Here is an 18,114-nt window from a genome sequence, read left to right as displayed (position 1 = left end):
CAATGGTAATTACACCGCCATGACAGTAAGCATGCTTGTAGTGCTTCATTCAGATGAGTTAGTTATTATTGATCAGTATGGGAAGGTTTTGCTGTGTTTTTGTATGTGCAAATTGTTCTGAATGAAAGAGACATCAAATGTTTTAAATTTACCAAAATAATTTTTTCATCGGGGGAAACAAAATAGAGAGATTTCTACGTAGAGATGAAAGTGGAAAAAACCCTGAGATTTGGGGGGGGGGGGGGGGGGGGTTGGGGCAATGTCCCCCGAAAATATTTTAATAACATAACATGCAAAACCCTGCATTCTAGTGCATTTTAGTACTTATTTTCACTTAAACAAGTTACAACTTTTAAGCCTTTTTCTTTCATGTACATTAATGATTAACATGTCAAAAATATCAAATTTAATTCCCTAGTTATTGAGTAATTTTCAGGAGTGCATTTAGAAAACGCGGTGATTTTCCTGCTACACAGTTAATTACTTTGAAAAAAAAAATCAGACAGTTGAAGGTAAACTCAGCAAAATCCCAAAATGCTACTGTTAAAAAGTAAAGGTCTGTTAGAGTTTCTAAAGCTTTCAGGTTTCAATGTTGGGGACATTGAGCCTCGTTTATCAATCTTTTAGCAGAGTTGTGTGTTTGCATAAGCTAAAGTGAACTAAAAATTTCCAATTCATATTTATGTGAGTTGAAGCCAATTGTTTACATTAGTTCGTATTGTCTGTAAATTTAAACACACCAATGAATACCAAATTTCTCATATAAATCAGGGGCGTAGGGTGTGTGTGTGTGTCACACATTGACTGGCAGCCTGAGTACATTATGTAACAAAACAATTACCATTGCTAGTTTTAGGCAGCTTAGAAACAGGCTCTTCCATTATTGCTGTTTCTTCCACGTTTTCTTGATGTGTTCTAGAAACGGCACTAAAACTTAGCTTCCAAACCACAAAATGCAACTTTGATGGGGGGAAAAATATTATATATATATATATATATATATATATATATATATATATATATATATACATACATACACACACACACATACATACATACTATATATATATATATATATATATATATATATATATATATGTGTGTGTATATATATATATATATATATATATATATATATATATATATATATATATATAATAAATTGCTTACCTCTCTTCACGTCGAAAGAAGGAGGAAAGTTGCGCTTGTTTTGACACGGCGAATTATTAACACAAGAGAAAATACTCGTAATTCGCAACTAAAAAGACTGCAGCTACACTGGCAACTTGAACATGCTTTCTAGTGCGATTGTGTTGCGCTTGCGCAGAACGGTGTCAGTCCTGAAGGCGCGCGCGCGCCTAACGAGCTCCAGCATGTGCGCCGTTAACAAAGAACACCTGTCTTTAACCCTTACATACTGTTCATATTCCATGCCTTCATGGTATGGTCTGGGTCAATTTTGACCCAGGCAAAGAATACCCTACTAATAAGAGTCCACACCCAATTTTGAGCTCCATATCTTTTTAAAACATATAAATGACCAATCTGACATTAATAAATGGTTGATTAATCCTTAATCAATGTTTCAGAAAGCAAAGAGAGTGTATTTTTTATATATTTACACTACCCGATTTTGGATAGAAACATCTTTCACACATTCTTTTTTACCTAAGACATGAAAACATAGTCATAATGATGTTAATATATTTTATTGAAAGTACAGTTTGCAAAAACATTTATAACTCTTTATAACATTTATTAACTCTTTATATAGGTCTATAGATTTTGTTACATTTCTGGTGCAGGTGCAGATCTCACGCCTGTTTCAAGGCACCCTCTGACCTCATATGACCTCTGTTCCTTATGTTTACTATGTATGATCACTGTGCAACTGTTTTTTTCACTGTTTCGAGATTCCCCATGACTCTTCAAAAACTAACAGGTACATGTTCCTATGGAAACCATATTTTCTGTGAGAAAATATGGTGGGAACATGTAAAGTTCCCGAGACAGGTTCAAGTCCCCCCTTGAACACTGTCATAACTGTCCCATAAGTGATATACAAGAACATGGCATGTACTGTCCCTCCCCTCCCACCCTTTACCATGATTTAACACACTCTGGGAAGTTTAAAAGACATTCAAATGAATATGGGTCAAATTTGCCCCAGAACAGCCTAAGTGTACAAAAAATTGTAACCCCTCTGTAAAATTATACCAGTTTAAAATATTTTCAGTTTTGTGTATTTTGGATCACTTTAGGAAAAGTCATACGATATCAGGCCAAAAAAATGACATTTAGGGTATTTTTATTGCTGTCAAATGTTAAAATGGGTCAAATTTGACCCAAACAGTATGTAAGGGTTAATCAATGAACTATGTTTGGGCTATTTAAGGACTGCGCCCATGCAAGGATGATGCGAAGTATTACGCCGCGTCTAGGAACGTGAAAAATCCGAAAAATAAATTTCTCCATTCGGAAAACCGGAGATTTAAGAGTTTTGTCAAATATCCGGATTTCCAGGTCATTCGCAGAAAAAATCCGGCGGAAAATCTAAAAACCCGGAATTCCGGGAAATTCCGTAACACTTTCATGACCAGGGTTGTAAATGTAAAAGGGAAAAATGGTGCACAAACATTGGGCGGAACTCGGTTGAACGGAGAGGTCAAAAATACGATCATATGCTCACTTCATTTCCACAAAGGTAAGAATTCCAAAAATAAAAAAAAAATTATTTCAAAACCGCAGCAAGGTGCTCATTCTTATACAGTGAAGTGAACATGAGCGTCAACACAGCAGCTTGTCATTGCCTAACCTTCACTGAGACTTTAAAAGTGCATTTACATTCAGGGGTCCTTCGGAGCACGTTGTGCGCGCACTTGGGACCTTGTCATTATGGGAAATGCCCGATGCTGATTTGACTGCAATCAGCATGCGCATATAAGGATGCTGTTTTCACAGAGACTTTGCAAGTATGCGGTGGTAGACAGATCTAAGTGCAGGAATAGTGTCTATTAGCAAGCGTGATATTTGCAAAAATATAACACAAGCAAAACCAAAAGCTGAGTCATAAACATGGCTCAAATCATGACAGTGATTTAAAAAACAACAACAACAACAACAACATTCAAAAAGACTGTGTTCTTATATGGGTGTGCCGATTGTTCTCAAATCAGCATCAGGTGTTTCCCATAACGACTGGGGCCTGTGAGCGAGCGCAGCTGCTTGAGCGTGTGTAGGCGTGACAGTCAAGAGTTCGCCTGCTGTGTGACCACAACTTTTAGTTTGCCTGTATATCGCCAAGCATCATCACCAAAACACCTATTTTTCATTGATAACCCATCGCAAAGCATTGCGAGTTGTAGTGTGACTGTAGCTTTACGCCCATGTTCACTGCACTGTACAAGAATAAGCACCTTGCTAGACTTTGTCTCTTATGCTCAACTCTCTGTATAAGATTGAGCGCCTCACTGCACTTCATATGTTTACGAGCCATTTTCCCTTCTACGTTTTCAAATCTTTCTCATTTTTTCCCCCTGATAATGAATTACTTTTGGTAAATTTAAAAATCTGATGTCTTTTGTTTCATTCAGAATGATTTACACATCCAAAAACACAGCAAAATCTTCCCATACTGATCAATAACAACTAACTCGTCTGAATGAAGCACTACAAGCATGCCTCCTGTCATGGTGGTGTAGTTACCATTGCTATGGGGGTCATGTGATGGTGCAAAGCCTCTACAGGAATTTCCTTACTGTATTATGCAAAGAATGCCACGGTGTGGTTTGTAGTAATAAAGCAACCACTTACTTGTCCCTGAATATGTTGAAATTTTCGAGCTGAAAGAGTTTAAGGAGTTAAAAATAAACATAATTAAAGATTCTTTCTGTATGGCATGACTCGTGGAATTATTGAATTTAATACTAAAAATAATGTTATTGCTTATTAAATTGGTTGATAATATAAATACTGTATCACGTGGTCCTGAAATAAAGTAAATGTGTTCTAATTGATTTGTATAATGCTTGATGGGTTTGACGGACAACTGTATTAGCCAGTTAACAACTTTGCTTGGTTCAGGCATGCTGCATGTGCGTGTTCAACTAACTTCTATCCAGCCAGCTGGTTATATTGCACTGAAGATATTATAAAATGTTTTTTTTTTTGTCCCTCCCTCCTGTGTGTTTCTGTAATATGGGGAGGTCTGAAAGCATTGTCCTATATTGTGTGTTTGTTGTGATAGGCCATGTGTTTATTTACCCTGATTTTCTCCCTAATTTAGCCATGGCCAATTCCCACCCATCAGGCTACTCTTCCGTATCACACAACAACCCCCAACCAGGGAGGGCTGACTTCACGTGTCTCAGAGGAAGCCGACAGACTTCACCCTCTCTGGTTGGTCATTGCCATATGATAGAGAAGTCCTACCTGGTTGGTGGAACTGGCCAAAATGAGTTCTCTGGGGGAGTGCTCTGGTTATTGTAGACTCCATTGTACAACAGTATTCATCCCAGAAACAATATTAGGCTAAGATATAGGTCACTAGATGATGCAGAAAATAACCTCTATAAATCTCTTAGACTATAGTAACACCTTTCTGTCTGGTTGTTCCTGTAGGTGCAGGACTGAGTTCTTTGGTGCCCTCCTCTTCATACCACACCAAGAGCTCCTGTCCTGGGTTAATGGGTCGACAGCAACGATACAGAATTCCCCCTCGATACCGAAATGCCACAAGATTCTGTTCTTTATTATTATGGGCACAATTCACATACCTAAAAGAATGAGGCAAGATTCCAGAAAAGGTAAAAATCAGATCAGCATTACAAACTTAGAGAAAGCATGGCAGAGATACCAGTGACAGCAAGAAGATAAAGTTCTTCCAACAAATTATGAGCTGTAAAATCAAATCACTAAAAAGATCCAACAACTGGTGTATTTCTCACCTCATCCAATTCACATGCATCTCTCTTTTGGTGTCGATGTATTTTTCACACTGCATGCTCCTGTATATCTGTAGAAAAATACCACATTTACATTTTCTTCACTAAATCAATCAATCAATCAATCAATCAATCAATCAATCAATCTCTTTAAATGAGGGATACAGAAATGAGAATGATGGCTTGTGCCAATATTACATTAAGGCTTATGAAGGTTGAATTAAAGGTTCTTGACTGTATCTTTAGATTCACAAAACAGCTGACAAGCTTGGAGATGAATTTAGTAACTACAGGAAAATGCAGGCAAGGCTTTATCAGAATTTAGACAAAGGAAAGGTTTCTCATAAAAGGCTTTACATCTGACATGGCAAAGCTGCGCTGTGAATCAGACCTCTCTGATAAATATCTGCCCATTGTGTTTTGGTCTCTAAACAGACAGCTTAAAAAAACAAAACCAAACAAAAAAAACCAAACAAAAAAAACCCACACAACTATAAAGTCAGTTCTGCCACCAAATTGGTTTTATAGAAAATATTTTGGATTTGTACAAGTAATTGTTATTTGCCATAATTGTTCAGTAGGTAATGTTGGTTTAGTTCAGTATTGCAGTGTTAATTTTGAATTTAAAGAATTTTAAATGAGACTTCGTCTTGTACTGAAAATTGTAGTTTCATTTTAGTCTTTTTATTTTATTTATTAATTTTTTTGTTTCGTTTTCATCAAGATTTAAGAAGTGGAACTCAATTTTCATTTTAGTCAAATTCTAGTCAAAGTTTTAGTCATAATTTTCTCACACAGTTGCATGGTACTTGTAAAATGTTTTAAGAGGGGCTGTTGCAGGAGGGGTATTGTGGGATGACCCCCCAGTATGTGTCTGGTTTTTTTTTTTGCTATGCAGGTTATGTGGAGTTAGCCACGACTGTAATGGTGATGACCGCTATTTTCATATGATGTTACTTTGTTCAGACCAAATGCCATGTGTATCTGTGTCCTGATGCATATATCTGTTAGAATCTAGGAGCATTATGAAAGCCATGCGAGTAGGTGAGTGAGCCTACCAAACCAGATTCACTTCTTCCTATGGTCAGGAACCTGAAAAAGAGGGAAGGCAACATACTGGAATGAATTTTGCTAAAGGATATTTCTCCTGGCTGGAAAATTCCCTCAAGAAATACGTTAGGATGTCTGTATGGACAGACCAGCTATTTTGGCTCATCTTTCTTTGCCAGGGCATAATGACCAGAGATTTTGCTTTGCTGTCTTTTTACTGGCCCTCTCTGTGGGCTGGTCATTTTGGGTTCACATGACAGCATGCTGTGTGCCTGTTCTCACTTGTCAAATCACAACCATGTTAGCTAATGCACGTTAACATTCTAAACTAATGCAAAAGCAGTGCGCAGCAATGAAACAAAAGCCATGTCCAAAAAAAGGTCAAAAATTAAAGGAGGGGCCAAACAAATTTAGGAAAAAAGCAGGCATTAGGAGGCATAGGCTTTCAAATGTAAACAAAAGTGCTCTGAGAGCACAATATCCCCCACTGGCAACTATGTCATAACTCTGGTAAAATGCGATGGAATTGAATGAAATTGCAATATGCATATTACCGACATATACAAAGAATCCTGTCAAGTTCCGTGAAATTCCTCCAAAAATTGAGAGAGGAGTTGATTTCAGAAGGTGAGTATCCTTCCCAGATGGAAGGATGGACATTGCCATGACATAATCCCCCTTCGGGCATTTCGGACAGTGGGAGATTTATTAAAAAAAAAATAAAAATTATATATATATCTCAACATACTGTTTGGGCATCAGCATTTTCCTCCAGGTGCTCTGGTTTCCCCCCACAGTTCAAAGACATGCAGATTAGGTAAAATAATCCAGCCACTGGGGTTGCACAAGCTAGTACATACTTAGTGCTGGTCCCAAGCCTGGCTAGTTTGGTGAGGGTTGTGTCAAGAAGGGCAGCCAGTGTAAAACCTATGCCAAATCAAATATGCGGAACAGATCTGCTGTGGCCACCCCTAATGGGAGCGGCCGAAAGAAAAAAGTAGTTTGGGCACTAGCATCCTTAACTGACAGCAATGCTATTTTTGAGGAGCAGAATGAAAAGCTCAATATGGACATTAAAACATAGCTATAGGCTAGGCTGCATGTTCATTTAAAACTGCTGTAATTTGCCCAACCATAACTGACTCTCATATGTACCAGAGGTTTTCAAGCTTGTTGGGGGTGAGGCACACCAAATTAAGGTTGATTATTGATTATGAAGAATGTCACACACATTATGATAGGCTTTAAGGTCATTAGCAAGATTTGACCCACAGTGTACTACAGCAGACTGTCATAACTGTTAAACAGATAGGTAAATCAGGGCGGCACGGTGGTGTAGTGGTTAGCGCTGTCGCCTCACAGCAAGAAGGTCCTGGGTTCGAGCCCCGGGGCCGGCGAGGGCCTTTCTGTGTGGAGTTTGCATGTTCTCCCCGTGTCCCTGTGGGTTTCCTCTGGGTGCTCCGGTTTCCCCCACAGTCCAAAGACATGCAGGTTAGGTTAACTGGTGACTCTAAATTGACCGTAGGTGTGAATGTGAGTGTGAGTGGTTGTCTATGTCTATGTGTCAGCCCTGTGATGACCTGGCGACTTGTCCAGGGTGTACCCTGCCTTTCGCCCGTAGTCAGCTGGGATAGGCTCCAGCTTGCCTGCGACCCTGTAGAAGGATAAAGCGGCTAGAGATAATGAGATGAGATAGGTAAATCAGACAGGCCATTGTATAATTTATTAAAAACATGAGGCAATGCTCATTACAGTGTTTCCCATTAGTTATAGTTGTGGTCAGAAGTTTACATACAGTGACAAATGTCATGATATGAGTGATATGAATGTCATAGCAATATTTGGGCTTTCAATGATTTCTCTGAACTGTTCTTATTCTGTGGCAGAATGATTATACAGCATACATCTTAAAGAAGAAAAAAAGGCAGAGAATTCAGTGCACAATTTTCTTTGGGTTTTCTGAAATCAACAGGGTCAAAAGTATACATACAGGGTCAAAATTTTACAAACAGCACACCTAATATTTGTTTCTTTGCAAGATTGACTTCGACCAAACATTTTTTGTTTACTATGAACAAGCTTCTGGAATAATTCTGGTTGGATATTTCACGACTCTTCATGGTAGAATTGGTAGAGTTCAGTTAATTTTTTTCCCCCTTGGCATGTACTTGACTTTTAAGCACGGGCCATATATTTTCAATAGGGTTGAAGTCAGGGCTTGTTTTAAGCTTAATGTTAGCCTGCTTTATCCTCCACAACCAGCTCTGATGCACGTTTGGGTTCACTGTCCTGTTGTGACTCCTAATCATGTTCAAGTTTCCAGTGGTTTGAGGTTATGCTGAAGAATTCTAAGGTAATCCTCCTTCATTATTCCATCCACTTTGTGCAATGAACCAGTTCCACTGGCAGTAAAACAAAGTTTGTGTTGAAAGTTTGTGAACCTTTAGAATTTTCTACATTTCTGCATAAACATGACCGAAAACATCAGATTTTCACACAAGTCCTAAAAGTAGATAAAGAGAACCCAGTTAAACAAATGAGACAAAAATATTATACTTGGTCATTTATTTATTGAGGAAAATGATCCAATATTACATATCTGTGAGTGGCAAAAGTATGTGAACCTCTAGGATTAGCAGTTAATTTGAAGGTGAAATTAGAGTCAGGTGTTTTCAATCAATGGGGTGACAATCAGGTGTGAGTGGGCATGTGATAGGTTGATTTTGATCCAGCTAAAAGAATTCATTTCTTAAAAACATGAACAAAAGAGAATTCATTAATTAATTTAGTAAATAAATAAATTATGATTCATAACTATATACACTACACAGTTTTTTTTGGTAAACATTCCGGTCCTGTAAAAGAGGTTAAAAGGATGAACAAAGATGAAAAGGATCAGTGATTCTGCAATCTACTAATTCAGTCCTGGTGTCTGAGATCGACTGGTCGAGTCTACAGGGGAAGAAGGGGGCTTTCGCATGCACTTTGCTCCATTCTCAATGAAGCTAACAGAGAAGAAGCACTGTGTCCAGCGTCTTTATTGAGATTCCCCCTTTTTCAGGTATAAAACGAGTATTTCTGCCCTTACATGATTGTATGTGTTGTTAAACTGTTTTGTGTCCAGTTTGAGTAACTTTGACCGAACTTTGAGTGATTTGGAGCATTATTTTGATTGGCACATTATTCACTGGTTCATTACACAATACAACAGGTAGCTATTATGGCGTGGTGTGCGTTCTGATTGCGTTTAGCACTTTAGCAGATACACGTAGTGGATAACGTTGTTAATGTGTGTTGTTGAGTTACATGCATTTGAGGTAATTCTTTAAGTAGCTATTTATGATTGGGATCAAACATTATCAGAGAGAAAGATAAAATGGTTAATTGTGTTTACAATGCTTTATTTTATTTCAAATGCACTTTTAGTTTAAGGTTATGTTGAATTATTAAGATTTGTACACACCTCTATGTTTACCTGTAGCATTTTTCCTGTAAGAAAGGGAAAGAAGAAGAAATGGGAATATACACTTACCTGAGTACTCACCTGATTGAAATTAACCTGTAAGACAATTTAATAAATGACAATATACTTACCTGATTAAATGTGACCTGTAGCAAAAAAGGAGAAATGTTATTATGATACTTACCAGTGTGTTTACCTGTGAAAAGAAAAAAAGGCTAATATTCAAATGAAACAAAATTGTGATTATGTAAATATTTTCATTCCATATTCTCAGTGAAGCTAACAGAGAAGAAGCACCATGTCCAGCATCTTTATTGAGATTCCCCTTTTTTCAGGGTGTAACAGGCACCCTGTTTTATTTAAAGAACAGGGATCTATCAAAGTCTGATCTTCACAACACGTTTGTGGAAGTGTATCATGGCACGAACAAAGGAAATTTCTGAGGACCTCAGAAAAAGCGTTGTTGATGCTCATCAGGCTGGAAAAGGTTACAAAACCATCTCTAAAGAGTCTGGACTCCATCAATCCACAGTCAGACAGATTGTGTACAAATGGAAGAAATTCAAGACCATTGTTACTCTCCCCAGGAGTGGTTGGCCAACAAAGATCACTCCAAGAGCAAAGTGTGTAATAGTCGACGAGGTCACAAAGGACCCCAGAGTAACTTCTAAGCAACTGAAGGCCTCTCTCACATTGGCTAATGTTAATGTTCATGAGTCCACCATCAGGGAAACACTGAACAACAATGGTGTGCATGGCAGGGTTGCAGGAGAAAGCCACTGCTCTCCAAAAAGAACATTGCTGCTCATCTGCAGTTTGCTAAAGATCATGTGGACAAGCCAGAAGGCTATTGGAAAAATGATTTGTGGATGGATGAGACCAAAATAGAACTTTCTGGTTTCAATGAGAATCGTTATGTTTGGAGAAAGGAAAACACTGCATTCCAGCATAAGAACCTTATCCTATCTGTGTAACATGGTGGTGGTAGTATCATGGTTTGGGCCTGTTTTGCTGCATCTGGACCAGGACAGCTTGCCATCATTGATGGAACAATGAATGCTGAATTATACCAGTGAATTCTAAAGGAAAATGTCAGGACATCTGTCCATGAACTGAATCTCAAGAAAAGGTGGGTCATGCAGCAAGACAACGACCCTAAGCACACAAGTCATTCTACCAAAGAATGGTTAAAGAAGAATAAAGTTAATGTTTTGGAATGGCCAAGTCAAAGTCCTGACCTTAATCCAATCAAAATGTTGTGGAAGGGCCTGAAGCGAGCAGTTCATGTGAAGAAACCCACCAATATCCCAGAGTTGAATCTGTTCTGTATGGAGGAATGGGCTAAAATTTCTCCAAGCTGGTGTGCAGGACTGATCAACAGTTACCGGAAACATTTAGTTGCAGTTATTGCTGCACAAAGGGGGTCACACCAGATACTGAAAGCAAAGGTTCACATACTTTTGCCACTCACAGATATGTAATATTGGATCATTTTCCTCAATAAATAAATGACCAAGTATAATATTTTTGTCTCATTTGTTTACCTGGGTTCTCTTTATCCACTTTTAGGACTTGTGTGAAAATCTGATGTTGTTTAAGGTCATATTTATGCAGAAATATAGAAAATTCTCAAGGGTTCACAAACTTTCAAGTACTACTGTAAGAGGCCTTGGCAAGATAAGAGACAGTATGGAAGTCTCAGCAGCTCGTAATTTATAACCTAAGTGAGTGTATGTAAATATTGGATCCTGTGTTGATTTCAGAAAACCTAAAAGAAATTAAAACTTCTGCACCAAATTAATGTTTTTTTTCCTATTAAAGAAATATGTTGTACAATCATTTCACCACAGAAAATGAACAGTTCAGAGAAATCACTGAAAGCCCAATATTGCCATGACATTCATATCCAAGATGACATTCATGTCACTGTATGTAAACTTCTGACCACAACTGTACCTAGACTGTGGTGGCTGAAACATTTTCAGAACACCACCATGTGATTTGAGACTGATAACATTCATTTTACAGTATCCACTACAGTCATGCATTAGTCCAAACACAATTTTCTTCTTTTGGCTGCTCCCAATTAGGGGTCGTCACAGCGGATCTTTCTTCTCCATTGCTCCCTGTCTTCCACATCCTTCTCTACCACACCTGCCACTTTCATGTCCTCTCTACCACATCCATGTATCTCCTCTTTGGCCTTCCTCGTTTTCGGGTGCCTGGCAGCTCCATCCTCAACATTCTCCTTCCAACATGCTCTGCATCTCTTCTCAGGATGTGCCCATACCATCTCAGTCTCATCTCTCTTAGCTTAATTCCCAAGCTCTCCACATGTGCTGTCCCTCAGATGTGCTCGTTTCCTTATCCTGTCCAACCTTGTGACTCCCATCGCAAACCTTAACATCCTCAACTCCGTCACCTCCAACTTTGCCTCCTGTCTCTTCATTAAGGGTACTGTCTCCAATCCATACATCATAGCTGATCTCACTACTGTCTTATCAGGGCTCGAAATTCGTGGTGGTCCGGTCACCCGAGGTGACTTAATTTGTCATTTGGCGGGTAATTCCTGTCACTCGCCAGCCCGGCTGGCTAGTTGAAAATAAAAAAAATATACATGAAGTGAAGATTCAGACTAGGGCTATGCGATATATCTGAAAATTCTTTGTGAGATACATAAAATTATTATATTGTAACTATCGAGTATTTTATGGTCATTGTAGGTACACACACAGTGCCTTTAAGAAACTACATTTCCCATCAGCCAACTTCCACGTGACCTGCGTCACGCCAGGGCAGGATCACGGACGTCACTTCCTCCCTGAAGGCATAAGAAACGGAACAACGCTTCCGTCTCTCTCTCTCGTCGTGGATGTCAAGCCATCTGGACACAAAGAGATACCCTGCACCAGAAAACCCAAGAAAGACGTCTTTTTCTTGCAAGATCCACGTTTTAGTGCGATTTCTTTGTTTACCTTTGGCCACGGTAAAAATCCAGAATTGTGCGATTTTAAACTCAGAGTTATAACCGTTTTTTTTTTTTATTCGTATATCAGTAACGTGACCAAACTGCCGCCAAGCAGTTAATTTAAATTTAGGAGTGACCGGATCCTCCTAATTAAAGCGCTGTGCACATTGTCTGATCAGAGACTTTCTTTTCATCACGAGTGACCACGCGTCGGACCAAGAAATTCTCTGCGCCTCACGTCCTTCACAACGGTGAAACTCCAAAAGTCTCGGAACATATCTCCATAATCTTGCTATAAGCAAGATACTGAAGTAAGAGACTGGCATTTTGGGCATAAAAACTAGTCCTAGGAATTAGTTTTATTGAAGCAGTGTGAATTAAACTCAGGAACGGTTTAATTGTGTACACTGTAGACACTCGGTGTTGAATTGATGATTGTTCTATTTTGTTTTAATCTCTCAATTGTTTAATAGATAGGCTTTGCATGCTCTCTCTCTATTCCTGGCTAACACTTTAATTTCATTATTACACGCATCTTGACCACATCAAGATTTCAGTGGATTTAGTACTGTTATAAGCTAGTGAAATTAAGGCCAATTTATGCTGACAACCCAGTCCTCGCAGACGGCGCCGCAGATAGCGTCTGCGTAGCCCCCCCACCTTCGCAGACACTCTGCGCGCACCTCCCAAAAATTGTGACCACCGCAGAAGCCTCGCAGACAGCGTCGCAGACAAGAGGGCTCTGATTGGTCCACTCTACATCCGCTGTGCACGCACTTCCGCTTCCCTACTTTCCCGGTTTGTTTTGTTTTCACGACCGCCATTTTTAAAAACACGAGCGAAGATGGAGCAGCACGAAGAGCGGTTGATCGAGGAAGTGAGGAAGTACGTACATCTATACGACTCCAGTTCTAGTCATTATAAGTAACCGGAGGATAAACACTCCACTAACCACACCCACCAACTACTCCTAGTGATTTCGCGACTTTGCGCCCCCTTGCGTTGTAGCGGTGAATAACATTGCGCATGCCTATTACTCCCCCGCTCAACGATAAATTACAACTGTCTGCGAAAGCCTTGTCGCAAGAGCATGCAGAGGCCTTTAGCCTATGGCTAATTCTTTTGTCCCATTAGCCTCCAGGGCTAAGGGTATTGTCTCAAAGGAATACGTGGCGGTCCTCCCCCACACTCACATACACACATGGGCCTTAGCTAGCCACATACGGCTAATTCTTTTGTCTAATTAGCAACCAAAGCTAACCCTCTTGTTTACTTAGAAACACGTGGTCACCAGGCCTCACACACACAAACACAGCTAGCATTCTTTTGTCTCATTAGCAAGCTAGGCTAACCTTTTGCTTAGGCCACAGGCCTCACAAACACATCTTAGCTACCAAAGCTAACTCTTATGTTCTACTTAAACACGTGGTGACCCCCAACACACTCACACACCAAGTATATATCATATTTGTATATAAAGATTTCAACTGCTATTATTCAATTTTTATCATTGTTATAATAAATTCAATTATTATTGAAACTGTGCATTTATTTGTTGTTCCGATATTTTTGAAGTACCCAACCTCAAAGAATTCCAAGGTGCATATGAGTTATGTAATATGGTAAGTGATAATTTGGAATATACCATAATTTTTGCTGTTTGGTAATTTATTATTAAGCACCAAAATTAATGGTATTAATTAATGAGACTGATTTAATGAGATTGATCACTTAATTACCAATTGCACCTACATCATCTGCCGACTTGCGTTTGTTTCGTGTTTGTTTAAAACCTTTTCCGGTGGTTTTCTCCCTGTCCCTCAGGCAGTAACGTGAGAGGCTGCCTAAGGGCAAAAAAAACAATAACATCACACACTCGCCAACCAATCCCCGGCGACATCTAGGTGCTGAAAGGAACTTGCGGGAAGATTTTCTAGTTTCGGTTTACAGCGCTGACTCAGTTCGTGCAATCGCTGCTGTTGCATAGGCTACCGTGTAAACTCTGTCAATTTCAGCGACAAATTAAAAATGGAACTAGTAAGGGGTCAGTCATCTGGCATTTTTTTGGATATCGCGAGGAGGACGTGGAACAGCAAATGGCGATTTGTAAAGTGTGCAAAAAAACCCCTGTCATCATGAAAGGCAGCAGCACTACAAAGCATGTTGGACATATTTTGGGTGCTATAGTCATGATAGTAAGTATATTTGTTTTCAATACTCATACACCAAGTTGCCAAGTTTTCCAATATATTATTTGTTTATTATATTATAGTGCTCTGTGTTGTTCTCATTTACGTATTTAACAACAGTATCAAAATACTCGGGTCTTGAAATAAATGCACATTAGTCATGAACAATGGTAACTCCTCTTTTTTGCGTTATTTTTGACAGAAGTAAAATTCATACATGAACAATTTTGGCTAGTTGATTTTCTGTTTGGCTAGTTACTTTGGAAGGTAACTAGTCTGGCTGGCTGGTGAAAAAATATATGAATTTCGAGCCGTGGTTATACATCTTACCTTTCACTTTTGCTGGGACTTTCCTATCACAAATGACTCCCAAAATCCTTCTTCAACTGCTCCACCCTGCCCGCGCACTCTCTCACCTCACTATCGCAGCCCACATTTTCCTGCACAGTTGACCCCAGGAAACTGAATTCACCAACTTTCTTTACATCTTCTCCTTGAATCTTCACTCCACTCTCATCCCCATTCTCATTGATGCACATGTATTCTGTTTCATAGTCAAAACACAATTTTATGGTTTTCAATTTAAGACAGCAAACGTCAATGCAGAAGTTAGCATTGATAATTAGCATTCATCAAACTTTAGCTTAGTTAGGGAACGTTAACATCAACGTATCTGAATCTCATCTCATTTTAAAACAACACACTGTTGAATTTCTAGAGTTTTAGTTTGTTTCTAAGTCAGAAAACTGCTAACATGTCTGGTAGCATATATTTGTCATTCAAAATACAAGTGCATGTGTGGCAGCAAGGGTGTGGTTGAATGTCGGCTGTGAAGGGTGAGGAGTCAGTTTGAACCAGCAGGTAACATGTCATGAGTGACACCTGTGTCTCATTACTGGCTATTTATTAACATTTGTCTGTGTGCCTTTCAGATGGCCAGTAACGAATATGAGAGAGAGAGAGCCATGTTCCCCAACGTGTGTGTGTTCACAGCTTAGTAGTCACTGAAAAGTGACAATAATAAAAGTGCTCCTGGAATTGTAGTGCCTGTCTCCAGTTTCTCAGAAGTAAAGAGTTCTTATAGCATGCTCTAACCAAAGTTCAAAATAGGTCTATTTTTGGCTAAAGTTAAATTGTGTGTTCTCTAGTCAATATTTTATATTTTCTAAAAAAATAAACACATCAACTAGTGGAACACAAGTAACCACTTCTGCTTCATTTCTTTGAGGGCTGAAATGCATGCTCCAGTTTTTTTGTTTTGTTTTTTGCCTGTTTTTTGACTGTTAAACTCCTTTATCATGCTTTTGGGTGTGACCTTTTTAGTATGGCATCATTATTCTTACCTATACAATTAGGGTGTTTATGTTTAAATTACTCATGCACAAAATTATTTCAAGCAAATTCTTCATAAATCTAAACTTTTAATTTTGCCCTCAAAGTGCACCAGTTTGATACACTTAACTTTAAAGTGCATATCACGGGTAAATTCTGGAGCAAGATCAATGTAATTCTCCTATTTTATATTAAACTTTGGTCAAATATCTAACATTCTGCATTCTCCGCAAATTTTTTAACTTGCACGATACCAGAAAAATTCAGTTGAAATCAAGCCATTTGAGGCGAATTCGTCCGCCTCTGAAAAAACTTGGCACTTGCATTTCCCGGCAAACGTTGATTTTCGTGACGTCATGTGCAGGACGCCTCCTACATCAGCGCTGGTTTGTTTATGAGAAAACGACCTGGTGGTTTTCTGCAAATTTCTTCAACGTTATCACGTAATTATTAAAATGGTTAACAGATGTATCATAGGAGGGTGTAGCAACACCAATCTTGATGGGATTAGTACTCATCGTTTTCCAAAAGACCAGAGAATGAGAGAGAAATGGGAGCGCTTTGTGGGAGGCACCCGGAAAAAGCCGAGGACCAAGCAGAGCCGAGAAAAAGACCAAGAAAATCGGCAATTCACATGTTGACTGTTGCCAGGGTAAGAAATAATTCTGACATCTCATTATATTCTTCATCCAAAGGTGAAGTAACGTTGTGCTCAGGTGGCGATTCCATATTTCAATGCAAAATCGCTAGTTACTAAACTTGGTCTACACAGGCTGTGCACTAAAACCATGCAAGCTCTCGCAGCCTGCTGGCACTTCCGCAGGTAACGTCACAAATCTGGCTCCAGACTCCCTTGGGATTTTTCCAGACGTGTTTTGTTATTTTATTTTTTTCTGCTGTAGACAGATGGCCTTGTGCAAAATTACCCTTCTGGATGGGTGTGTAAAGGGACATACTTTCATTAAAAAAAAAAAATTTATATATATATGTGTCCAGGATATGCACTTTAAAATGTACAAAATTTTCTTACAGTGGAGCCTGCCCCCAGACCCTGCAGATCGAGGTTCACTACCATAGTTTCACAAAATCCTGTGGGAAACACTATTATTCTGCCTGTGCAGTTTTTTTATTTATTTAATTAATTAATTAATTAATTTATTTTTTAACTGTTACTGGAACATCTCCCTGTTCTTTTGCAGGTTAGGGTGGCTGTGGAAGAACTCACTCTCTCAACTCAAAACGCAAAAGTAGGTGACCGTGATTATGCAACATACCCGAGCAAGCATGGTGATGGGTAGTGATCTAACGTGGCGAGTGTGTTGCGAGACAAAGATCTCAGCTTCCCATGTAAGATTTTGTGGTCTGTACATCTCATGGATTGAGGTGAAGTCGTTGTATTTTACTACAAGATGCATGCCTATCAAAATTTTGGCCAGAAGTGATCAATTACGGCAGGATTCTCTGTCATGGTGGGTCATTGCTCTTTAGTCCCTAATGCTCTCCAGCCCCTAATCCTCTCCAAGCTTAAACATTAACAGTCCTGTGGTAAGATGATTGGCGGATGAGTCAATGAAAGAGGCAGAAACCGTTTTACAATAAAAGTGCACCTTTTTTTAACTGTCTTTTTTTAAATACTTTTTCTTGAAAAGGTGCAAATATAAACAGTGCAATAACAAAAAATGCCAGGAAAAAAAAGGCAAAATAAAAACAATACAAAACAAAAAATAACCATAAAGTTGCTAGGCTATGCTGCTAAAGAACCTTGCACAAACTTTTCACCACCTTACAGACATACCTTACTGAGGCTATGAGGCTTAATACAGCCTAAAGCTAGCTGTAACCCCTCCAAACTAGCTTACACCATTCACAATAATCAATGAACTCAATGTCAACAAAATTCTCACAAAATAATGACTCAAATAAGAAAACAAAATAAACAAGAAAATAATTTTCATTCATTCAAAACATTTCTGTACAGTTACAGAAATGGCTGTAATATGCTAAATATTGTAATGGCTGTAAATATGTAAAATATGGCTATTTTTTAGAAGGGGAAAATACCCCTTCTAAAAATGGACCATTCCCTCAGTTCCCCGTCAAACACGCCTATTTACAGTGAATGTTATGGTCCTTCGGTTTCCCCCCCGAACCAGGAAGTGGATGCTGGAA

At 38.9% G+C, this 18,114-nt stretch overlaps 2 protein-coding genes across 4 annotated transcripts in view; both read right to left on the bottom strand.

Annotated features, from left to right (window-relative positions):
- LOC132867784 (histone H3-like) overlaps nucleotides 1–18,114 on the bottom strand; it is a 1,068,851-nt gene that overhangs the window by 596,844 nt on the left and 453,893 nt on the right. The window lies entirely within an intron of this gene.
- LOC132867677 (zinc finger protein 271-like) overlaps nucleotides 1–18,114 on the bottom strand; it is a 114,135-nt gene that overhangs the window by 4,097 nt on the left and 91,924 nt on the right. For all 3 annotated transcript variants that reach the window (XM_060900673.1, XM_060900672.1, XM_060900674.1), the window contains exons 4-5: nucleotides 4,947–5,014; nucleotides 4,597–4,775 (exon numbers count right to left, since the gene is read on the bottom strand). In XM_060900673.1, coding sequence (XP_060756656.1) covers nucleotides 4,597–4,775; nucleotides 4,947–5,014 — 247 coding nt within the window. The remainder of the gene's footprint in view (nucleotides 1–4,596; nucleotides 4,776–4,946; nucleotides 5,015–18,114) is intronic.

This window comes from Neoarius graeffei, chromosome 19, assembly GCF_027579695.1.
Source record: "Neoarius graeffei isolate fNeoGra1 chromosome 19, fNeoGra1.pri, whole genome shotgun sequence".
Lineage (NCBI taxonomy): Eukaryota > Metazoa > Chordata > Actinopteri > Siluriformes > Ariidae > Neoarius > Neoarius graeffei.
Note: the sequence above shows the minus strand (reverse complement) of the source record. Positions and strands in the feature narration are given on the sequence as shown.